Source organism: Triturus cristatus, chromosome 2_1, assembly GCF_964204655.1.
Source record: "Triturus cristatus chromosome 2_1, aTriCri1.1, whole genome shotgun sequence".
Lineage (NCBI taxonomy): Eukaryota > Metazoa > Chordata > Amphibia > Caudata > Salamandridae > Triturus > Triturus cristatus.
In genome coordinates this window covers 1,035,009,106-1,035,028,001 of record NC_140581.1, presented here as the reverse complement: position 1 = coordinate 1,035,028,001, position 18,896 = coordinate 1,035,009,106, and the positions used below count along the sequence as shown (strand labels likewise).

Below are 18,896 nucleotides of genomic sequence, written 5' to 3'. Positions count from 1 at the left end.
AACGTAAACGCTGGGATTACATTCAAAAGTGTTGCCTGGTACAAGAAATCATCCTTGAAACCTGATGGGAGAAAGTGGCCAAGATGTTTCACATGGAGGGCATTTTGGGATCCAACTCATAACTGGAGTAGGAGCCATAGGTCAGGCAAAGAAGATAGAAAACGTGAATTACTATCATTATGTGGAGATATGATTCTCTTGTGAACAAAATCGGGTAAATAAAATCCTAAAAAACTGCTATATTGGATCCAGGGCTCTTTACCTGTGTTTGTATACCCTGCCAAATGCGGTAGTTATTTTATTCAAGGTATCTTAAAAGCCTGTGTTTGAAAGGTTGTGTCTAAAGCCACATATTGCACCGAGCTCTCATTGAGTTGTTGCTTATTAAATGTAAAACAAGTATACCTGAAACATATACTTGCAGATGCTTTTCCAAGAAAAGTAAAAAAGAAAACACATCAAGCCACAATGTTGTTCTGAAGAATTTATTTATTGAAAGAAAAATTTTCTGAAAAGAACATTCTGAACATAAGATACAGCTTTTTACATTCGTTAAGAGAATAGACCTTCACTTATTTTGAAAGGGATGTTTTCTTTCTGATAGCAAAGAGCAGACACTTCTTTTCACTTCAGATGAACCTCTTTTCTCTTTCTGTAAAGAAAAACAGTCATATTAGTTTATAGTATATTGAAGATGTAGTGTTGATTTGTTTTTTGAAGCTATTCATTGTCTGTATTCTAGAAACCAAAGTAAAATGCTAACCCCATATGCGTCTTCTTGCACCTTTCACGTGACTAATCTTCACCTTTCTCGTTTCCCCTAATCTCCCTGTGCTGCTTCACGAGTCTATTCATTCAAGCTACTCAGATGATACCTAGGGACGTGACTCCTATTTGGACAGAACTCAGTTGAATCTCTTCCCACTGGCAAAATAACTCTGAGGTCCCACTGGCCTTTGATTGACAATTAATTCACTTGCACACCCATTCCCTCCCTTTCTCCCTGAGTGTGAATATGTTGAGATGTATACATATAAATGTAGTAGGCTGTCTATCCTGTGTTTGGACTTTCAATCCGTAGCTATCATGCATCCTATTCATACAAGCTGTACATAACCGTTTCATACCCAGATTCTATGGGTATGCACATTCTTGTCAAAATGTTTATTATTCTTGCTGAATATATTTATTAAATAAATATATTGTTGAGATGAGAAAGCACAGTTTGAAAACCATTCGTGGAAGCTATAGAAGTTAATAAATTAAATTGGCAAAGGCCAAATTATAAAAAGCACAGTTAAGCATAAATGTGTTTGAGAGGATCATCCCTGGGAATGATTGTGGGGGGGGGTTAATCGATTAAAATGGTTAATAAAAAAGATTTTCTTGTCACCCAGTGGGTGCTGTGAATTCTGGGTAAGAGGAAATGCATCTTTCTGCTCGACATTTCATGGGTGAAATATAAAAAGAAGTCTTTAATGTCCAAGATTCATAAATTGTGATCACCCAATGAACATTTTGAAGGAGCAGTTGTGGAAAACATTTTTGTGAGTGCAACATCAAGATGATTGTAGCCATAAACAAATTGGAATGCAAACCATTGTAAATTAGCTACAAATTTGCTCAATGCAACATACAATATGTTTGTCTAAGGTAGGAAGGTAACGTTTACTAAGGGGACGTGATATAGCTGTACACGTTTCTTTTACACATTATATGGCAAGGGCTCCCTGGTGACCTTTTTGGTCCACCTGACTGCGGCATCCTTAAATTTGAAAATGAGGTGTCATTTCTTCCCCACTGTGAACCTTTTATTTACAAGCAGTGGCTGGGCTGTGATTGGTGGCCACATTGCAGTGCAAATTCCCAAAAGAGTGGGCTGTTGTCATACATGCCTTTCTTTTAGTGACATTTTGCTTTAAATGATGCTTATTTATCATTCAAAGCTGTTCAGATTGAGACCCTCCATCTACAATTTTTCAGCCTGTTGTGTATTGTTGTACAAATGGTGAAAAAAAGACCTGACTTGGGCAGCAGAAATACAGATGCCACCGGATTCTATTCTGCCCAGACAATGTTTCCATATCATTACACTTTGCAATTCAGAATGGTGGATAGCTAGGTGATGCTACCCGCTTTCCAATGTTCCAAGCTGCAAAGCTCTGTACATTGTGTTTCAATCTGCAATAATTGTGCCAAGTTCTTCCTTGTGGGTGGGAAAGGACTATGTACCGCTGATAATCCTAATTTAGACACAAACTGGAGTTTGTTTCAGAATCGAGATTATGGGGCACTCAAAATTAGGCAGTAGGTGTTTCTACGGCCAGTCAGCAATCTGCCAGGCCTGGTTGCTGTTCCCAGTCCGGCCCTGAGTACTAGCCATACTGACATAAACTGTGACCAAGCAGTATTAGATAGGGATCACAATCTGCATCCAGTTGGCAACAAACTACCCTCAAATATATAATCCATATCTTCTGATGTTCAAGCCTGTGTCCTGAAGCGGCTGGAGAGTGAACAGTGGCATTTGCCACCTATGTTTATATTGTCTCATCATTTGTTTCCCACTGTTTACATTGAGATTTGGTTTTGAGAAATATTGGATTTGTAAAATTAAGTGATGGAATGTGCTTAATGAATCATTGACTCTCTGTATCCTCATTTCCCCTCCTTTCCATGGCCTCATGCTAAATGAGCATGTGAATAACTATTTTGCTTTTTATGTGTCTAATAACATTTTAATAAAGACATGCTTGTTTGGGAGCGTGGGGTTATCAGAACTTGTATTGTGACACTCTCAACACTAGGTAAGCAGCGTGGTAGGACTATGTACAATATTGTGCTATAACAAAAGTGTAGAGCTTCTAGGTATATTTATATGCCTGCACTTAAGGGTTGGTGCTATTAACACATACTTTGGTGAACATGTTTGTTTTTATAACCCCTATAAAAAGATTTCTTTCATATTTCATTATTCCTATATTTATCAACGTTAAAAATGAGGACAATGGTGAAAAAAGAGTGTGGTTGTTGTGATTTCAGATTGTTGGCCTCTTGCTGTTTCGAAGAATGTCCCCACACAAAATGATTAAATATTTCTATAATGTTTACTGGTGCATGCATCACATACCTGATTTCATATTTAACCTTGAGCCGTGGAAGGCTTGGTCGTAGTGGGAGTAGTTGTTGTTGGTGTAGTAGTGGTTGGAGTAGTAGTGGTTGGAGTGGTAGTGGTTGGAGTAGTGGTGGTTGGAGTAGTAGTGGTTGGAGTAGTGGTGGTTGGAGTAGTAGTGGTTGGAGTTGTTGTACGACGATGATAATGATGCTTCTTCTTGTGCCATTTTTTTTCATGCGACTGGAAAATAGAGAACAGAATAAAAAATATGCTACACTCAAATAAATTATAATACAGATGTACATAACAAGACATCACACTATAATCTTTGGCGAAAGGCATCAAGGAACATATACACCAAGGTTTTTGCTCACTACAGGCACACAAAGCAGAAAATACCAACAAAGGTGTATTTCCAGGGACATCAAAACACCAGCCTATGATTTAAGATTCATAGCACATTCACTGCAGGTAGTCACCCTTTCTGATACATAAATATAGCTTTTTATGGTGTGGCTTGGAACCATTCACATCCTTCCCCAAAAAATTCAAGAACTGGAAGTATGAAAGTGTGTGTATTGAAATGTTGTCCCTGTAATAACTGCATTTGGAAACATAGACCTTCAATGTATTCTGATAACAAAGTGACCTAATTGTGAATTCTTTGGGATGAGCTGCTGCTTTTCTCCACATTATGTAAGAACAGAATGTAGGAGCCTTGATTAGAACAAGAAAACAAATATTTGGACTGTAGTTTGACTTTTTTACATGGATGTAGATTTTCTGAATTGCAGGAATTCACAAATCTTTACAAAGGTATTCCTGAAAAAGGTTTGATATGTTTGGCTCATATAGAGCGCTATTAGCATGAATGACTGGACTGTAAATCTAATACTCAATACATCAAAAAGCAATTCCAGTCTGCTCTAGCTGAGCACTGTAAGAGCCTGTCAGAGCAGTGCTGGAAAGCAAGGAGCACAGCTTCTGGAGGAGAGGGAAGAAACAGAGCAGAGGGGTTGGGTGGCTACTTCAGTACAACAGAACCCTAGTTGCTGAGGCTCTTATCCCCGGCTGTAAATCGCCTGGTCTGAAGTGGGCTAAGATGCAGATGTAATGTTTGCGCCAGGTGAAGTGTTTGAGTTTTGCTTATTGCCATTGTGATGTGTGGCTAGCGGCTATGATCATTTACGGTGTTTTCTTTGTGATGTGTGAGTGAGTCAGAGTGCACATCCTAAGTAATCATTTGCTGTATTTAGTGTATATATCTTTCTGACTTCTTGCAGGACATCCAGTATTATTTGCTGCTTGTTTATTGATTATTATTATTCATGCATTTAACTGTTGCATTTACCAAGTGTGTTATTATTGCTTGTATATATATATATATATTCACTGAAAAAACCATAGGTTTCACACATGTTATAGTTAGCTGGAGATTTTACTCATAAAAATCCAATGAAATTCCCCCGTTTAGTTAGTGCAGGCAACTATAACTCACGCGACCGCAATCCTCTGCTGATGCTAATACTGTATTTAGACACTTATTTGCCCATGTCTTCTTCCATTAAATTTTAGCTATACATATATTACAAATATTTTTTTTTCATAAAGACACATATGTCATCAGCAGAGGATTGCGGTCGCGTGAGTTATAGTTGCCTGCACTAACTATAACGGGGGAATTTCATTGGTTTTTTATGAGTAAAATCTCCAGCTAACTATAACATGTGTGAAACCTATGGTTTTTTCAGTGAATTTGCAAGGTTTTTTAAATGCTAATTCCTGACTATAACGTGTGTGAAACCTATGGTTTTTTCAGTGAATTTGTACGGTTTTTCAAATGCTAAGTTACTTTACGCCGTTCGTGGCGTGCGCGCCCACTTAACGCACTTCATTCGGTGCGCGCACGGTGAGCACGCCGTGCGCTTCGCGCACCGCGCGCCCACTTTACGCAGTTAGTGCCGTTACGTTGGATGGGCAATGTACGCACGATGCGCTTCGCGCACCGTCAGCTCGCGGAGGACATATTATGCGCTTCGTTATGAAAGGTAATCTATTAAATGTTCAATAGATCATTATGTCATGCACAAAAGGTGGCCTGCGGGCACCTTTGGCACACGGGGGTGGGAAATTGTGGATACTGTTTTTTTATAATTAATTTTTACCGTACGCGTACGGTAAGCGTAATCGGCGTTTTTTCGAAAAAAAATTAAATTACATTTTTTGCCTTGGGGGTTCTTTTGGGACACCTTAATCAAGGCTAGGTGGTTGGGAGCTGTCTAACCTGCCCCTTTACATGTTTTCACCCTTTGTTTTTCCTCCCCCCCTCAGAGTACGAGAGAGAAAATGGCGGCCGCCGCTTCCTGGTTTCGACCGATTCGAATGTTTACTAAGATCTAACAGCCAATCAGAATCGCGCTCGCGCACGGCACCGTACGCGTACGGTAAGCTTACCGTAAGCGCACCGTAAGCGCACCGTAAGCTGCCACAGATATATATATTGATTTAAATGTTATTTTCTCAGGAACTACTGAACAGATTTACACCAGACCTACAAAAGGCACTTCCTTGACCTGTAGACTACCTCTCTGCCAAATTTCAAGTAACTCTGTTCAGCCGTTCGGGCTGTAGCTGTGTCTAAAGGTCCTATGGAAAAATGCATGGGAAAAATGCGTTTTGGGACCCCCCTTTTTTCTCAGCCCCCGCTTGACGAATCCCCCCGAGACTTTCAGGGTAGGAGCGGAGCGTAGCGCCCCATTAGTTTTGAAAATTTCGCGAGGATTCGTCGACCGGCGCCAAAGTTATTCCAAATAGAATGTTGCGGTTTTCCTATGGAAACAGGGTCCTAACTATAACTACCTACTGGCGACCGCCAGTAGGTAATATATATATATATTCCTCACCCCAGGCTCACTTATCGAAGGAACCTTTCCAATAGAGCGCACACAAGAGCCATCTGTTTTACAAGCAAGATTTGCAATTTATTTTTGTCCTTTTCGCATTTAAAGTTGACAAACACGTTTCGGCGTGACCGCCTTCGTCAGTGTCTACTTAACTAATTCAACATGTACCTTTTAAATAAAGTTGTACCATGAAATGAAAAACGGGTGATTTGTGATTTGCAGTAGAAACAAAAGAAAGCACATATGCATTGAACATTATCGTTTTTCGCGGCGGCCATTTTGTAACAGTCAACCTCATCTGGTTATCACTGAATACAGCAGGCAAAACATGTCATTTAAACATAAATGTTTTTTAGCAGCAACATCTAACACTTATTTGTACACTTTTAAATTTCAAGTGTTACTATTGCCTGCCGTATTTTTCTCTAACATTAAAGAATAGTTTGTACACTTTTAAAACTCAAGTGTTACTATTGCCTGCCGTATTTTTTTCTCTTCTTTCTTTCATTAAGCTCTGAATGGGCTGGCTATTCCGCAAAAATTAATCTATATGATGATGTGTCTATCTGACACGAGCATTCGCAATCATAAAACAAATTACATAATTACGACAATCCCATATTTATACATTGATATATGTACGGCCATATATTGAATATCTAAGATACCCTCTTTTCAATTTATCAAGTACTCTTGTTTGATTTAATTGAACTCCATTGTATCCTATATGGACTCACATTTCTTCTTCATTGTTGAGTCCTTTTGGACATTTGGTTTGCATTTTGATAATGTATTTCGATTCTAGTATACGCAATTTCTTCACTCGGTCTCCCCCTCTTTCAGATTTTACAATCTGATCCAGACAGAAGAACGTAAGAAGATTGCTATTGCTATTGTGTTTCATCTCGAAGTGGCGTGCAACTGGATAGTTTTGATCTCTATTGTTTATTGCCCTCAGGTGTTCTAGAATTCTTTTCTTTGTTGGGTGGATCGTACTGCCCACATATTGCTTACCACATGGGCACACTAAACAATAAACTGTAAAATCTGAATTGCAATTCAAAAGTTTTGGGATTGGAGTCCTTTCTTTCTTTCCTGGTATCTGATAATCTTTTACTTTGTGACTTTCAAAATTCAAACCAAGTTTGCTATGGCAGGGCGGGAGCCGTGAGGCTCCCGCCCTGCCATAGCAAACTACAGTGTCCCGGGGTGGGCACCCTGGGACACTGCAGGAGCTGGCCCTGGGGGGTGGCGGTCCCCAGGGCCATCATTGGGGCCACCAATTTCGAAAGCCCCAGGGGGTGGCGGTCCCTGGGGCTGGGGGGGCAGAGAGCCCCCCCACATATTTACATAAAGCCCCCCGGGGTGGCGGTAATTCAGGATTTGGCCCCACGGCAGGATCTGCGCACCCAGCGCAGATTTTGCCGATTAAAAAAAAAAAAAAGTGTTTTGGTCCTGGGGGTCCTTGTGGGACCCCCTGAGCAGGCCTGGGGGTCGGGGTGTTTCTACCCTGCCCCCTTTTTGCATTCTGCGTGTTTTTTTCTTAGGTTTCTTGTGCCTCGGTTCTACTGAGGCACAAGATGGCTGCCAACACTTCCTGGTTTGGAGTGTTGACATCCAATTAGCATACAGCTCGTGCTCGGCAGGGTGCATGGATCCACCGCGCCCATAGATATATATGTGATTTTACTTTTGATTTTCTCAGGAACTACTGAACGGATTTACACCATTTAAGTAAAAGGCATGAGTGTTAACCAAGGTCTACCTTTCTGCCAAATTTGGTGTAATTCCGTTCAGCAGTTCGGACTGTAGCTGCGGCTAAAGTTTCCATGGGAAATTGCATGGGGAGAACACGTTTTGGGACCCCCCCTTTTTTCTTGGCCCCTGCAACACGAATCATCCTGAGACTTTCGGGATAGGAGCGGACCAGAGCTGGCCAAAAGTTTTGAAAATTTCGCGAAGATTCGTCAACCGGCGCCAAAGTTATTCCAAATAGTATGTTGCTGATTTCCTATGGATAATAGGTCCTAACTAAAACTACCTACTGGCGACTGCCAGTAGGTAATATATATATATATATATATATATATATATATATATATATATATATATATATATATATATATATATATATATATATACACATCTATATGAACAGGGCTTCACATCCGAGTCGCGCAGACTTTGTCTGCCTTTGTTTTGTGTTATTAAATATCTATTTTGTCTCTACGGAGTGCCGTCTCCTGCGTGAATCCGTTGGGAGCAGTTTTGGTATATATACTATATATATTGTATCCCCTCACATTGTATAGCATGTTTGCCCGAAGTACAATCACATTAGGAAGCCGTGTTTTAACTTAACATGAATCAATTGTTTTCCAGCTACGAAAGCAATTGTGATTTCACTAAAACAGGTGTTACGATACTGAACAATATTGTTATGAAGTGGACAAAAAGGTTATGAAGCTTGAATGTACATAGCCTAATCTTGTTTTCGAAGATATGACTAACCTATCTTTTGTTTCTGTTTGCCTTTATAGAGATTGGACGAATGAAGTGTGTGGATCACCAACTACCGTTATGAGCTATGAGCACGGAGCATTAGGTGTTTGTTCTTGCAACCACACTCACCTTTTCTAGACACTATTTTGAGCTATTGAATATTAGACACGTTTAGGTTAGTAAAAACAACATTTTGAGATATTTTGAGTTAGATTTTTGTTCACTCTTTGGGTACTTTACCCAACACGAGCTCTCACTTCATTATATATAGATTGATATATGCTCAGTATCAGCCTTTTCTGGGTTCCCAATTAAGATATGGGACCGCGTACTAATAGAAAAGCTAGATTTAGCTAAGTACTACTGGGTACTAAACCCGGTCACCGCTACATAAAGTTTTTGTTTAAAAAGAAAAAAAGTTTTTGATTGCAAACTGACTGTCTGTGCACAGAGTGTTATTTAAAACTATCCGTTTACATTCAATTGTAAGATTAACAGTTAATTGAATAGTAATACATATACAGAATGAAATGTATTGTAATACACACGTTTAAGTTGGGAGATGAATTAATTCCGAAGTCTTTTCTCTAGTTTTACCTATATTTATATAATTCTTGAACTCTGAACTGAGGTCATATGACCAAGAGCTGAACAGTTCGAAACGCGTCTTTTTGCCCGAAAAATAAATACACTTTGATGAAACTGGATCGTGTGGCTCATGCTTGAAGAATTTGAGAAGAAATATATATATATATATATATATATATATATATATATATATATATATATATATATATTATCTACTGGCGGTCGCCAGTAGATAGTTATAGTTAGGATCGTGTTTCCATAGGAAATCTCAAAATTCTATTTTGAATAACTTTGGCGCCGGTTGACGAATCCTTGCGAAATTTTCAAAACTAATGGGGCGCTCCGCTCAGCTCCTACCCTGAAAGTCTCGGGGTGATTCGTCAAGGGGGGGCCGAGAAAAAAGGGGGGTCCCAAAACGCGTTTTCCCCATGCATTTTTCCATAGGACCTTTAGTCGAAGATACAGCCCGAACGGCTGAACAGAATTACTTGAAATTTGGCAGAGAGGTAGTCCTCAGGTCAGGGAAGTGCCTTTTGCAGGTCTGGTGTCAATCTGTTCAGTATTTCCGGAGAAAATAGCATTTAAAAGCATGCAAATATCTATACGCGCGCACCGTGCGCGCACAGTGCGCGCACGGTGCCGTGCGCGAGCGAAATTCTGATTGGTTGATAGATGTTAGTAAACATTCAAATCGGTCGAAATCAGGAAGTGTCGGTCGCGATTTTGTCTGTCGCACTGAAAAGGAAACTTGGAAAAAAGGTGGGAAAAGGTGAAATGGGGGCAGGGAAGAGGGTACCTGACCCCCTAGCCTTTGTCAGGGGGTCACAGAAGGACCCCCAAGGGTGAAAAAAACATTTTATTATTTTTGAATAAAATCGCGGGGGTGCGCGCAGTGCACCGTCCGCCCAAAGTGCGCGCACCGTGCGCGCACGGTGAAAATTCTTGAAAAAAAAAAAAATTAATAAATACATAACTTAGCATTTAAAAAAACGTACAAATTCACTTCAAAAACCATAGGTTTCACACACGTTATAGTTAGGAATTAGCATTTAAAAAACCTTGCAAATTCACTTAAAAAACCATAGGTTTCACACATGTTATAGTTAGCTGGACATTTCACGCGTGAAAAACCATTGAAATTCCCCCGTTATAGTTAGTGCAGGCAACTATAACTCACGCGACCGCAATCCTCTGCTGATGACGTCAGATATTACATCACTGATGACATATGTGTCTTTCTGAAAAAAAAATATTTGTAATATATGTATAGCTAAAGATTAATGGAAGAAGACATGGGTAAATAGGTGTCTAAATACAGTGATGTAATATCTGACGTCATCAGCAGAGGATTGCGGTCGCGTGAGTTATAGTTGCCTGCACTAACTATAACGGGGGAATTTCAATGGTTTTTCACGAGTGAAATATCCAGCTAACTATAACATGTGTGAAACCTATGGTTTTTTAAGTGAATATATATATATATATTTTTTTTTTAATGTTGTAAATAAAACCCCAAGCCTTATTCGAAAAAGATAGTCTTTGTATTTTGCAAAGCGAAACCCCTTTCTAGATGTTGTTGTGTTTTATGTCTTCTGCCTCATCGTGTTTGGGCCATCGTGTGGGGTGGTAGTATTTTGAAGGCAAGGCAAGACAATTGCTTTGGAATGGAGTTGAGAAGAAGGTCTCTGGTGTTGGTGGGAGCAGGAAGCCGTTTTTTTTTTGCAGCATCTGGAACAGGGAGGAGAGGTCATCTTATGTATGGCTCCCAATCAAACCTCCGTCATTGAGCAACAGTTGAAAGCAGGAGCAGATGAGTCTAGGGACCATACAGAACATAAAACTAAAGCTTAGTAACAGTAAATAACACTGATGTTTTTCATCAAGAGGTTCTAATTAACATCATAGACATCACAAACATTGCTCTTGTAATTATTTGATGTTACTCAGAACCTCTTGGGGAAAAACATCCCTGATGTTCTCTGTTACCCATCTATAATTCAAAATATTAATCACTTCTTACATAAATGTGAAATGTTCTCCACAATTGTAATTTTCTTAGCGTACCAGTGCAAATGGGATGATTCCCTCCCATGCGTACTATCACATGTTTCTGTTTTTATCATTTTTCCCCAATGGTAATTATTTTTCGCAAGTGATGAAGATCTTCTCCTTTTCCATCAGTTTTGAGGATTTTGATTTCCCATTTGCACTCAAGAAAGAGATTTACTAATTTTCTGAACAGGATTAAATCATTGAGCATTTCTAAGACTGCAATAGGTTACAAGTATGTGAATGTGAATATTACCAATATTCAGAAAATCATTGTTATGTGGGTTGTTCCTAGGATTTCAGGGCATCCTTTTGTTGTAGTGCCTACTTCCTGTCTCTGGGAAATTATAATGTGCAGTATTAATCAACTTGGGCTAATATTATGCATGTGTAAATCCCTTTATGGGTGTATCTTCAGCTTTTTAGAATACCAAACTTGAATTTACAATTATTAATACAAGTAAGACTTACAACCAAAATAGGGGAAATATTTGGAGTCCATCATCAAACATTTTCTTGCAGCAGAAAGTGACTGATCACCATTCATTTATCACATCGCCACTGATCACATTCCAGTTTTCAACAGTTTGAAGCATCTGACATCAAATCTACTGATGATCGGAGCTTTGATATATAACATTTGTTTTATCCCTCTTCTTGAACCTGATTTCCAACTACATGCAGTGAGAGGATCCACTCATCCAGGATTGAGAAGTGAAACATGATAAGCATGTAGAAATATTACAGTTTGACTGCTTAGCCGTACCCAGGACATTAGAACACACTTGTGAGATAGATCTTATGCCTCAAGCCTTTATGATACGAGCTATTCATTGGAAAATATCTAAAAGGACACCATGGGCCATATCATGATGGGCTTTAATGGTACAGCTTAAATCTCAGTACCTAGTTTATGTTTCTGCAAGGCATAAAGTTAATTCATTTAACCTGATTATTTTCTGAGTTACTGCTTTATTTTATAAGAGACCTGCTTTGAAACAGTGAGCAAGGTTTGCCTCTTTAAATTTCTGGTCTGTGCTGTCTGAAAATAACATTGTAACTCAGAGAAATATCGGGTTAAATGAATTCACTTTATTCCCCCAAAGGTGCATAAAATAGATGCTGGACTCTGAGCTTCACCTCTGAAGTGGCCCCCTTTAGCCAGATTCAACAGGAAAATACATTAAGACTTAATTATACATGAATTGCTGATATATTGCATATCTGTCCAATTTATCTTGGAATAATGCAAAGAAAAAGTAAGAAAGTGAAATGTTGATCAACCATTGAGTCAGACACCGTCTCTCTCGCCCATCTGGGATTACTTGTGTTCCTTTGCAGAGAATTAGCAGTTAAGATGTACTGTTCTATCTCAAAGAATGTCACAAACAATGTGGATATGGTTGGTCTATGTCTCTAATAGTCCTGGAAAACATGGAATGGAACACTAATCAAAGTAAGTACCATTGGTTCAAATTAAATTGTTTCCTTACTTTTATTTGAAATAAATCCATTCATCCCAGAAGCCTGAATATTATCAACAGTCAGTCAAGAAAAATATTTTATAAAGCATATGCAAATCAGATACAATGAACCAACAAGAAAAATAAGCATAGAAATATAGAACGCCATGTTCACTGCAGGATGTAAGAAACTATTGAGGAATGTCTCATACTTACACCACTGTCACTTGCACTTCTCTCATCCCGTTCAAAGGCCTGGAATGGAGGGAAGATACAAATTTAGAAGAAAAAAGTGCTCTTAGTCAGTGTAGTTGAGGTGCAATGTAATGTAAGAGCAACACTTTTATCAACCATTAACTTAAAGTTACCCTTACCACTTGTCACTGAAATATTCAGCTACCCTCTAAACCTGCCTTAATGGCATAACACTGCGTTCCTCTCCATCAGCTCCAACGCTGATTCCAGCAGCTTCTATAGGCAAGTTTTGAATTGCTATCTCGACTATCATCTCAGATTCCACTCCTTTGACAATGAGCCCTTTCTGATTTACAACTGCTGCAAAACGGCCAAAATAAGGTACAATCTGCCATGTACATTTCACACACAGCTCACTCATTCACCAAGATTCTGGGAGTGTGACGTTATCAACAGTGTATTGTAGGAGATCCATTCCAAAAAAGGTGGTGATGTTATGTGATAAATGGCGAATACCACCAGTGGTGACATATTTTCCAATAAATAGGTAGAAAACACATTTCAGCAACGAATTTCATTTCACTAAGTGCCCAGTGGCAGAGAAATTGCAGTGACACTGGCTTTCCATCTGCAGGAACCTGGAGCGTCACTAAAGGTTGAGCTGCAAATGTGCTAAAACTGGTGTCATTGCCTAGAAGTGCTCACGGAAAGAGACATCCCATGCACTCCATATGTCTATTTTTAACCCCTGAAGATAAAAAATTACCCTGGTTGTTTCCATTTCCATCCGATCAGGACTACAGTGGGTTCCCAGGTTACACCTGTCAATCTTTCCAGAATAGGACCCTATGTGTTTCAGACCCCATGGGTTCATAGCAGGGTTGCAATTTAATTATAATCTGAAACATGAACCTTGACATATATATGTCCTGAGTCAGTCACAGCCAATCATAGTTCGTGCCTAGTTGAGCATCATTTAGTGAGTCAGAATTATATTGCATACTTCAATTCTCCCACCCAACAGTGTATAATATGCAAGACAAAAAAAGCCTTATTTAGAGTTCGACAGACAAGATAGTCTTTCAAAACAGGACAGATGCACCATCCACCATATTGAAACTCTCATAGGCTATATTGCACTTGTTATAAGAAAGATGGGACGTTCAGTACATTTGTGAAGCTTACATGTATTTTCTGTTGCAAAAACATCTTTGAAAAACAAAATAATAAATAAAGGTTTATGCCTAATTTGTGATCAGATCTTATTGTACAATGAATTAACTTTTTCAAATAAAAAGTGAGTTATTATGTTGTTGTTGAAAGTTTCTTATCTTGAAGAGGAAGCAATGAAAGAAACAACTTGGATGTGGAAATACCAAATTAGACAGATTACAGTGTGTAGACTGAGCGGCCAATGAGAAATTCTAATGATTGACCTTGTCTATGTTATGGGCATAACTGAAAGTGAAATGGAAAAAGTAGGGCAAGGGAGTGTACATTGATAATTCTCTACCATATAAATAATGTGTAGGCCTTTATCAGTATTGCGACCCGACCAGGCAGCTCCTGTTCATTCTTAATTTGTACAATTATATCAAGCGGCAATATGTTATGACCACATTCTAAGCAGTGTGGTTGCATGATAGCAAGAAACCTTTCCAGTACAGAAGATTGAGCGCTCCATTAAAGAGGGAGAACAATGGCAGATGCAGGTCCTCTCTAAAATTCCAATATAATACATGGGATTCTGTAATCCCTGTTTAAAGGCACATCTCTAAATTCTTTATAATCAGCAACTAGTGACAAACTCAGTCGCCGATTATAAAGCAGTGACGTCAGAACTCTACTATTATATATTATTCCAGTTGAGTTCTGACTTCACAATGGCTGCCGCCACTGCCAGCAGCTACGGTGATAGGCAGGTCAGGTCACTAAGCATTGTTGAAGCAGCTGTTTAAAGCACCGAGACCAGAACGTTGCTTTTCTTTTTTCTGATCTGTTTAACAGGTTACAATGACAAGCAGAAAGAAGATGTTTACTTTTTTGCACTCCTTAGATAGAGAAAATAAATAATCTTTCTACGGTTGTATGCATTACGAGCTACTTCAGCTTTTTTTTTTAAACGTATTTGTATTGAACTGTTTCTAAAATCTGTTTGCAACAAATATCTAACAAGTTGTTGATATATTTAATTTTGCCCTAGAGGATTTATTTGTATTCTTCATGTTTGCAAACATGCTCACTCTTTCATATGATAAAGCTACGATTCAATGTTTTAAGAGGTCTGTGGGAAAGGTGATGGTGTGACCATGTATTATATATGATGATGTACCCCCTGGCGTACACGATAAGGGAATTGCAAGTCAACTCTGAGTTCAATAGCCTCATAATAGAACTCGGCCTCCGGCCTTATTCCTCAATATGGTTATGGAACTCCTCAGTGACTTGCAATTATGTACGGCAGGGGGTACTTTATCCATTATATTACACTTTTTGTTTCCCCTTTTAGTGAACATTGTTTTGTTCTTAATTCTAGACGTGTGCTAAAAGAATCTTCTGAGGAATCGCTGCTAGTTTAATGCCCTCTCTCCCCTTATCAGCCCGCACTGCACAGTAGAGGCTTTAACAACCAGCACAGTAATATGACTTATGTTAGCCATAGATTTTTCAGAGAGGTTTTTCTGAATACTGATATTAACTGGTGCTGTCCACCTGCAGCTTATTTGGTTTCAAAACAAAATATTACACACTGCAAATGCCCTATCATTACTTCAAGACTGTTGAATATTTAATGTCATTCTCAAGAACGGACACATTTTGAAATGCTTCTAGCAACCAGACAATCCAAAAGCACCATTTGAGCCATAGGAGTGCAGTAGGACGTGTTTCCAATTCCCAATTTAGGGAAACTGACTACCACACACATGACATTGGAGCTATCTACTTATCAACAGAAGCACAAACGATATTTTCACTAAAAGCATTGTTGAGTGAGACTAACAAAGTACTACATGTCTGCTAATGTCCCACATATCACCACTCACCGCAATGCAGACGGCTAAGGCCAGAAGGCAGGACACCACAACCAAGGTCCTCATCTTTTATGAATGATATCTACAAGTGAATATGAAAAAACAAATGGTTAATAAAGAGCACATTTCTGAAGGTCCAGCCATGATCTCCGATGGTGATTGGCAGGAAACCTGCACCTAGGTTTCATTTTGTTGGAGGTTAAAATTGGTTCCATATTTATAAATGTAACCTATTCTCAGCACCAATCAGGTTTTGCAGCAATGGAGGACTAAACTATACAGTAGTGAAAAGAAAATTATATGGCAAGGCATGGGCAATTTTGTGGCATTGAGGCAATGACATGTAACTATGCAGCACACTTTGTGGCAATATTAAGTAGGTATTTTAATATTTAACACACTTTAATATAAAATGGATCAAAGTGCAAAAACATTGTTTTCTTGATTTACAAAAATATAAAGATTTAGCACATGAGATTAAAAAAAAATATAAGCACAGATGCATAATTTAATTAACATTTGCCTCTTCACCACCCAGAGTAAGGCCCTGTGTGAAACAGATGCAGTGGTGCAATGTGCAGAAAACAAGCGTATCTATACAGATTGAGATAAATGGTGTGCCTCACTTATTCAGTACATCACAGATTTGTGTTTGCTTCATTTCACGCAGTAGAACCTGTTGTAACACCCCTGTTCGTTAACAGAAACCCCCCTGCAAATAGTCAAAATCCCTTCTGCCAGCCCAATTATAGAAGATATTTTCAGTATCTGGCCAAAAATGTTCACCTGATTGCATACGTGATATAGCTTTCAGGGGCCGAAAGGTAGCCCGCTAGCACAATAGAATGTGAATCATTGTGTTGCACCACTCTTTGCTGCATTTTAATAACTTTTCATTCTATTTTAGAATCTTTAAAATATTCAGCCTTTGGTGAACTATGCGGCTGGAGCAGTTAATTAATATTTCTGCAGAAATGTTGATTTTCTTCCATCATTATTTTCTACAGGCCCTGCCTATAGGGATGTAGGTTTACTTTACAGTTTGAAAGTTCTTTCATCGAATTTTACATATGAGTGTGCACGATTAATATGGGATAGTGCCATTTAATAGGTTGAGACAAAATTGACAAATATGACGAGCAGACAAATATGTTTGGTCTTTTGTTAGCTGAACAGTATGCCTTTAGTTGTATTTTTCACTGTGCTTTAACCAGATTGTGTTTTTTTAATGAAATTGAAAACATTTATGATGGCATCCACAAACATTCTGACGGTCCGATTCACAAAGGTAAACTTAGACCTGAAGTCTAAATGTAGAGCAGAAGTTTAACTTTATACCTGAAGTCTGAAGATAGGCCTGAAGGCTAAAGGTCCAATTCAAGTCTGAGTTCACCTTTGTGAATCAGACCATGAGTGTTTTTTTCACCCAATTTAGAAACCTAAGTTAGGCCCTCAATGCCTGGCCTAATATATATATGCTCTATAAGGTAGCTGGGAAGTGCTTCCTTCCAGAGGCAACACTCCCTCCTGGGAAAAGATATGATACAGGGTCAAGCACAAAATCCTGTTTTCAAATTGAGGACATAAGCAGAATTTCTATATGTCAATGAGCAAGGGGCGTTGCTTGTCCGTGTAACATATGAATAAGCAAGAGACTTAAACAACCTTCTGCGAGCTCAAACTTTAGAGGAATCATGTCCAAATGCATGTTTAATCTAATAAATATGCCGTTTTAATTTCAACAGCTTTACAGCATTTCGAATCGAGACCACTGAACAGATATGCATTGTGTGTTTTATAAACGGAAAGGATACAGCATATAAATACTATGACTGACAGGGATTATGTTTGAAAAAAAACAGCTGGACGCCCACCTTACTCCTAGGTTTGCATTTTTGGATAATTTGGTCCAGAAAAGACATGTATTATATGGATTCATCCCAGGCTTTGTATGTGTGTCATAAAACACATCGGTGTGGGCTTTTAAAAAGTAATTATAAACTGTTTCATTAATGTCCAATCAAGTTTACCTTGAAATAATATATAGAAATGATCAAAACCTAAATCCACTCGACTGGTTACCCTTTCATCCAGATCTGACAAGCAATCTGAAGGTTAAAAGCAATAACTTACCTGGAGGAGCTCGTACAAGGATCGTCTTCTGATGCTTTTGTGTGTGAAGTGGTATTTGGTGTTATAATGCCTGCACATTTATAGTGTTCGTTTAAGGGCCTGGCGTTACCAGGATTAGGGGTGATTGTGTCACACAAATTACAGTGGGTGGTAAACAATCCACCCTTGATGACTCCTGCCCTGGTTTCCCTGGCTGCTGCTTTTCAGTGATATATTTAGTAAAAACTGCGGTCTTGTTAAATAAACTAGGTAGGAAGACGAAACTCCACACTTGAGTAGTCAAAGTTTCAGTGGCTTTTCAAACCACAATTCAGGCGTAGTCTGATACTTGTGTGTTCAATAACGCCCTTCACATTTTGAGACAAGGGCTTTTTTTGATTCTAGGAATTGGGTGCTGAAATCTACACAGTATTAGAATGATTGATCCCTTAGTATTGTTCCTGCTTCTTGCTCACTGCTTAAGGCTCTGTCTGTCGCCGAGACAGAGAGGGTGATTATGAACTGAATTGAAACTCTAGCTAGGTAACTGTGGGTCAGAATCTCATCTCGTTGCCATGGGGGTAATGATCAAAAATATAAATTTAGCAAAATATAACAAATCAACCAATATTCTTCTCCTAGTTTCAATTCCTAAGAGTTTCAGTGGACTTAATTAGATGTTGCAATTCATCATTATGGCATTTTAAACAAATTAATTGTGGAAATTAATTTCAAAATATGACTCTATCCTACATCAATATTTTTCTGATGCATTTCAGTTTGAAGAGTGGTACGCGAAAACCATCAACTTCATATTACAATGTTGAATACAAATTATTGTGAAATGGAAAAACAGTTAAAACTACAAGCAGATGAGTGGTCAAACATCGTACAAATAATATTTTTTATGTAAATAAATGTCACATTTGGGTTCATC

General features: G+C 38.7%; 1 protein-coding gene across 1 annotated transcript; it reads right to left on the bottom strand.

Annotated features, from left to right (window-relative positions):
- Positions 1–536: 536 nt before the first annotated feature.
- Positions 537–18,023, bottom strand: LOC146866285 (uncharacterized). Its single transcript, XM_085640826.1, has 5 exons — positions 17,981–18,023; positions 15,860–15,929; positions 12,837–12,875; positions 3,131–3,355; positions 537–652 (listed from the first exon to the last, which is right to left on the bottom strand). The coding sequence occupies exons 2-4, from the start codon at positions 15,911–15,913 to the stop codon at positions 3,143–3,145; spliced, it is 306 nt and encodes a 101-aa protein (XP_085496952.1). The 5' UTR covers positions 15,914–15,929; positions 17,981–18,023; the 3' UTR covers positions 537–652; positions 3,131–3,142.
- Between the last annotated feature and the right edge of the window lie 873 nt (positions 18,024–18,896).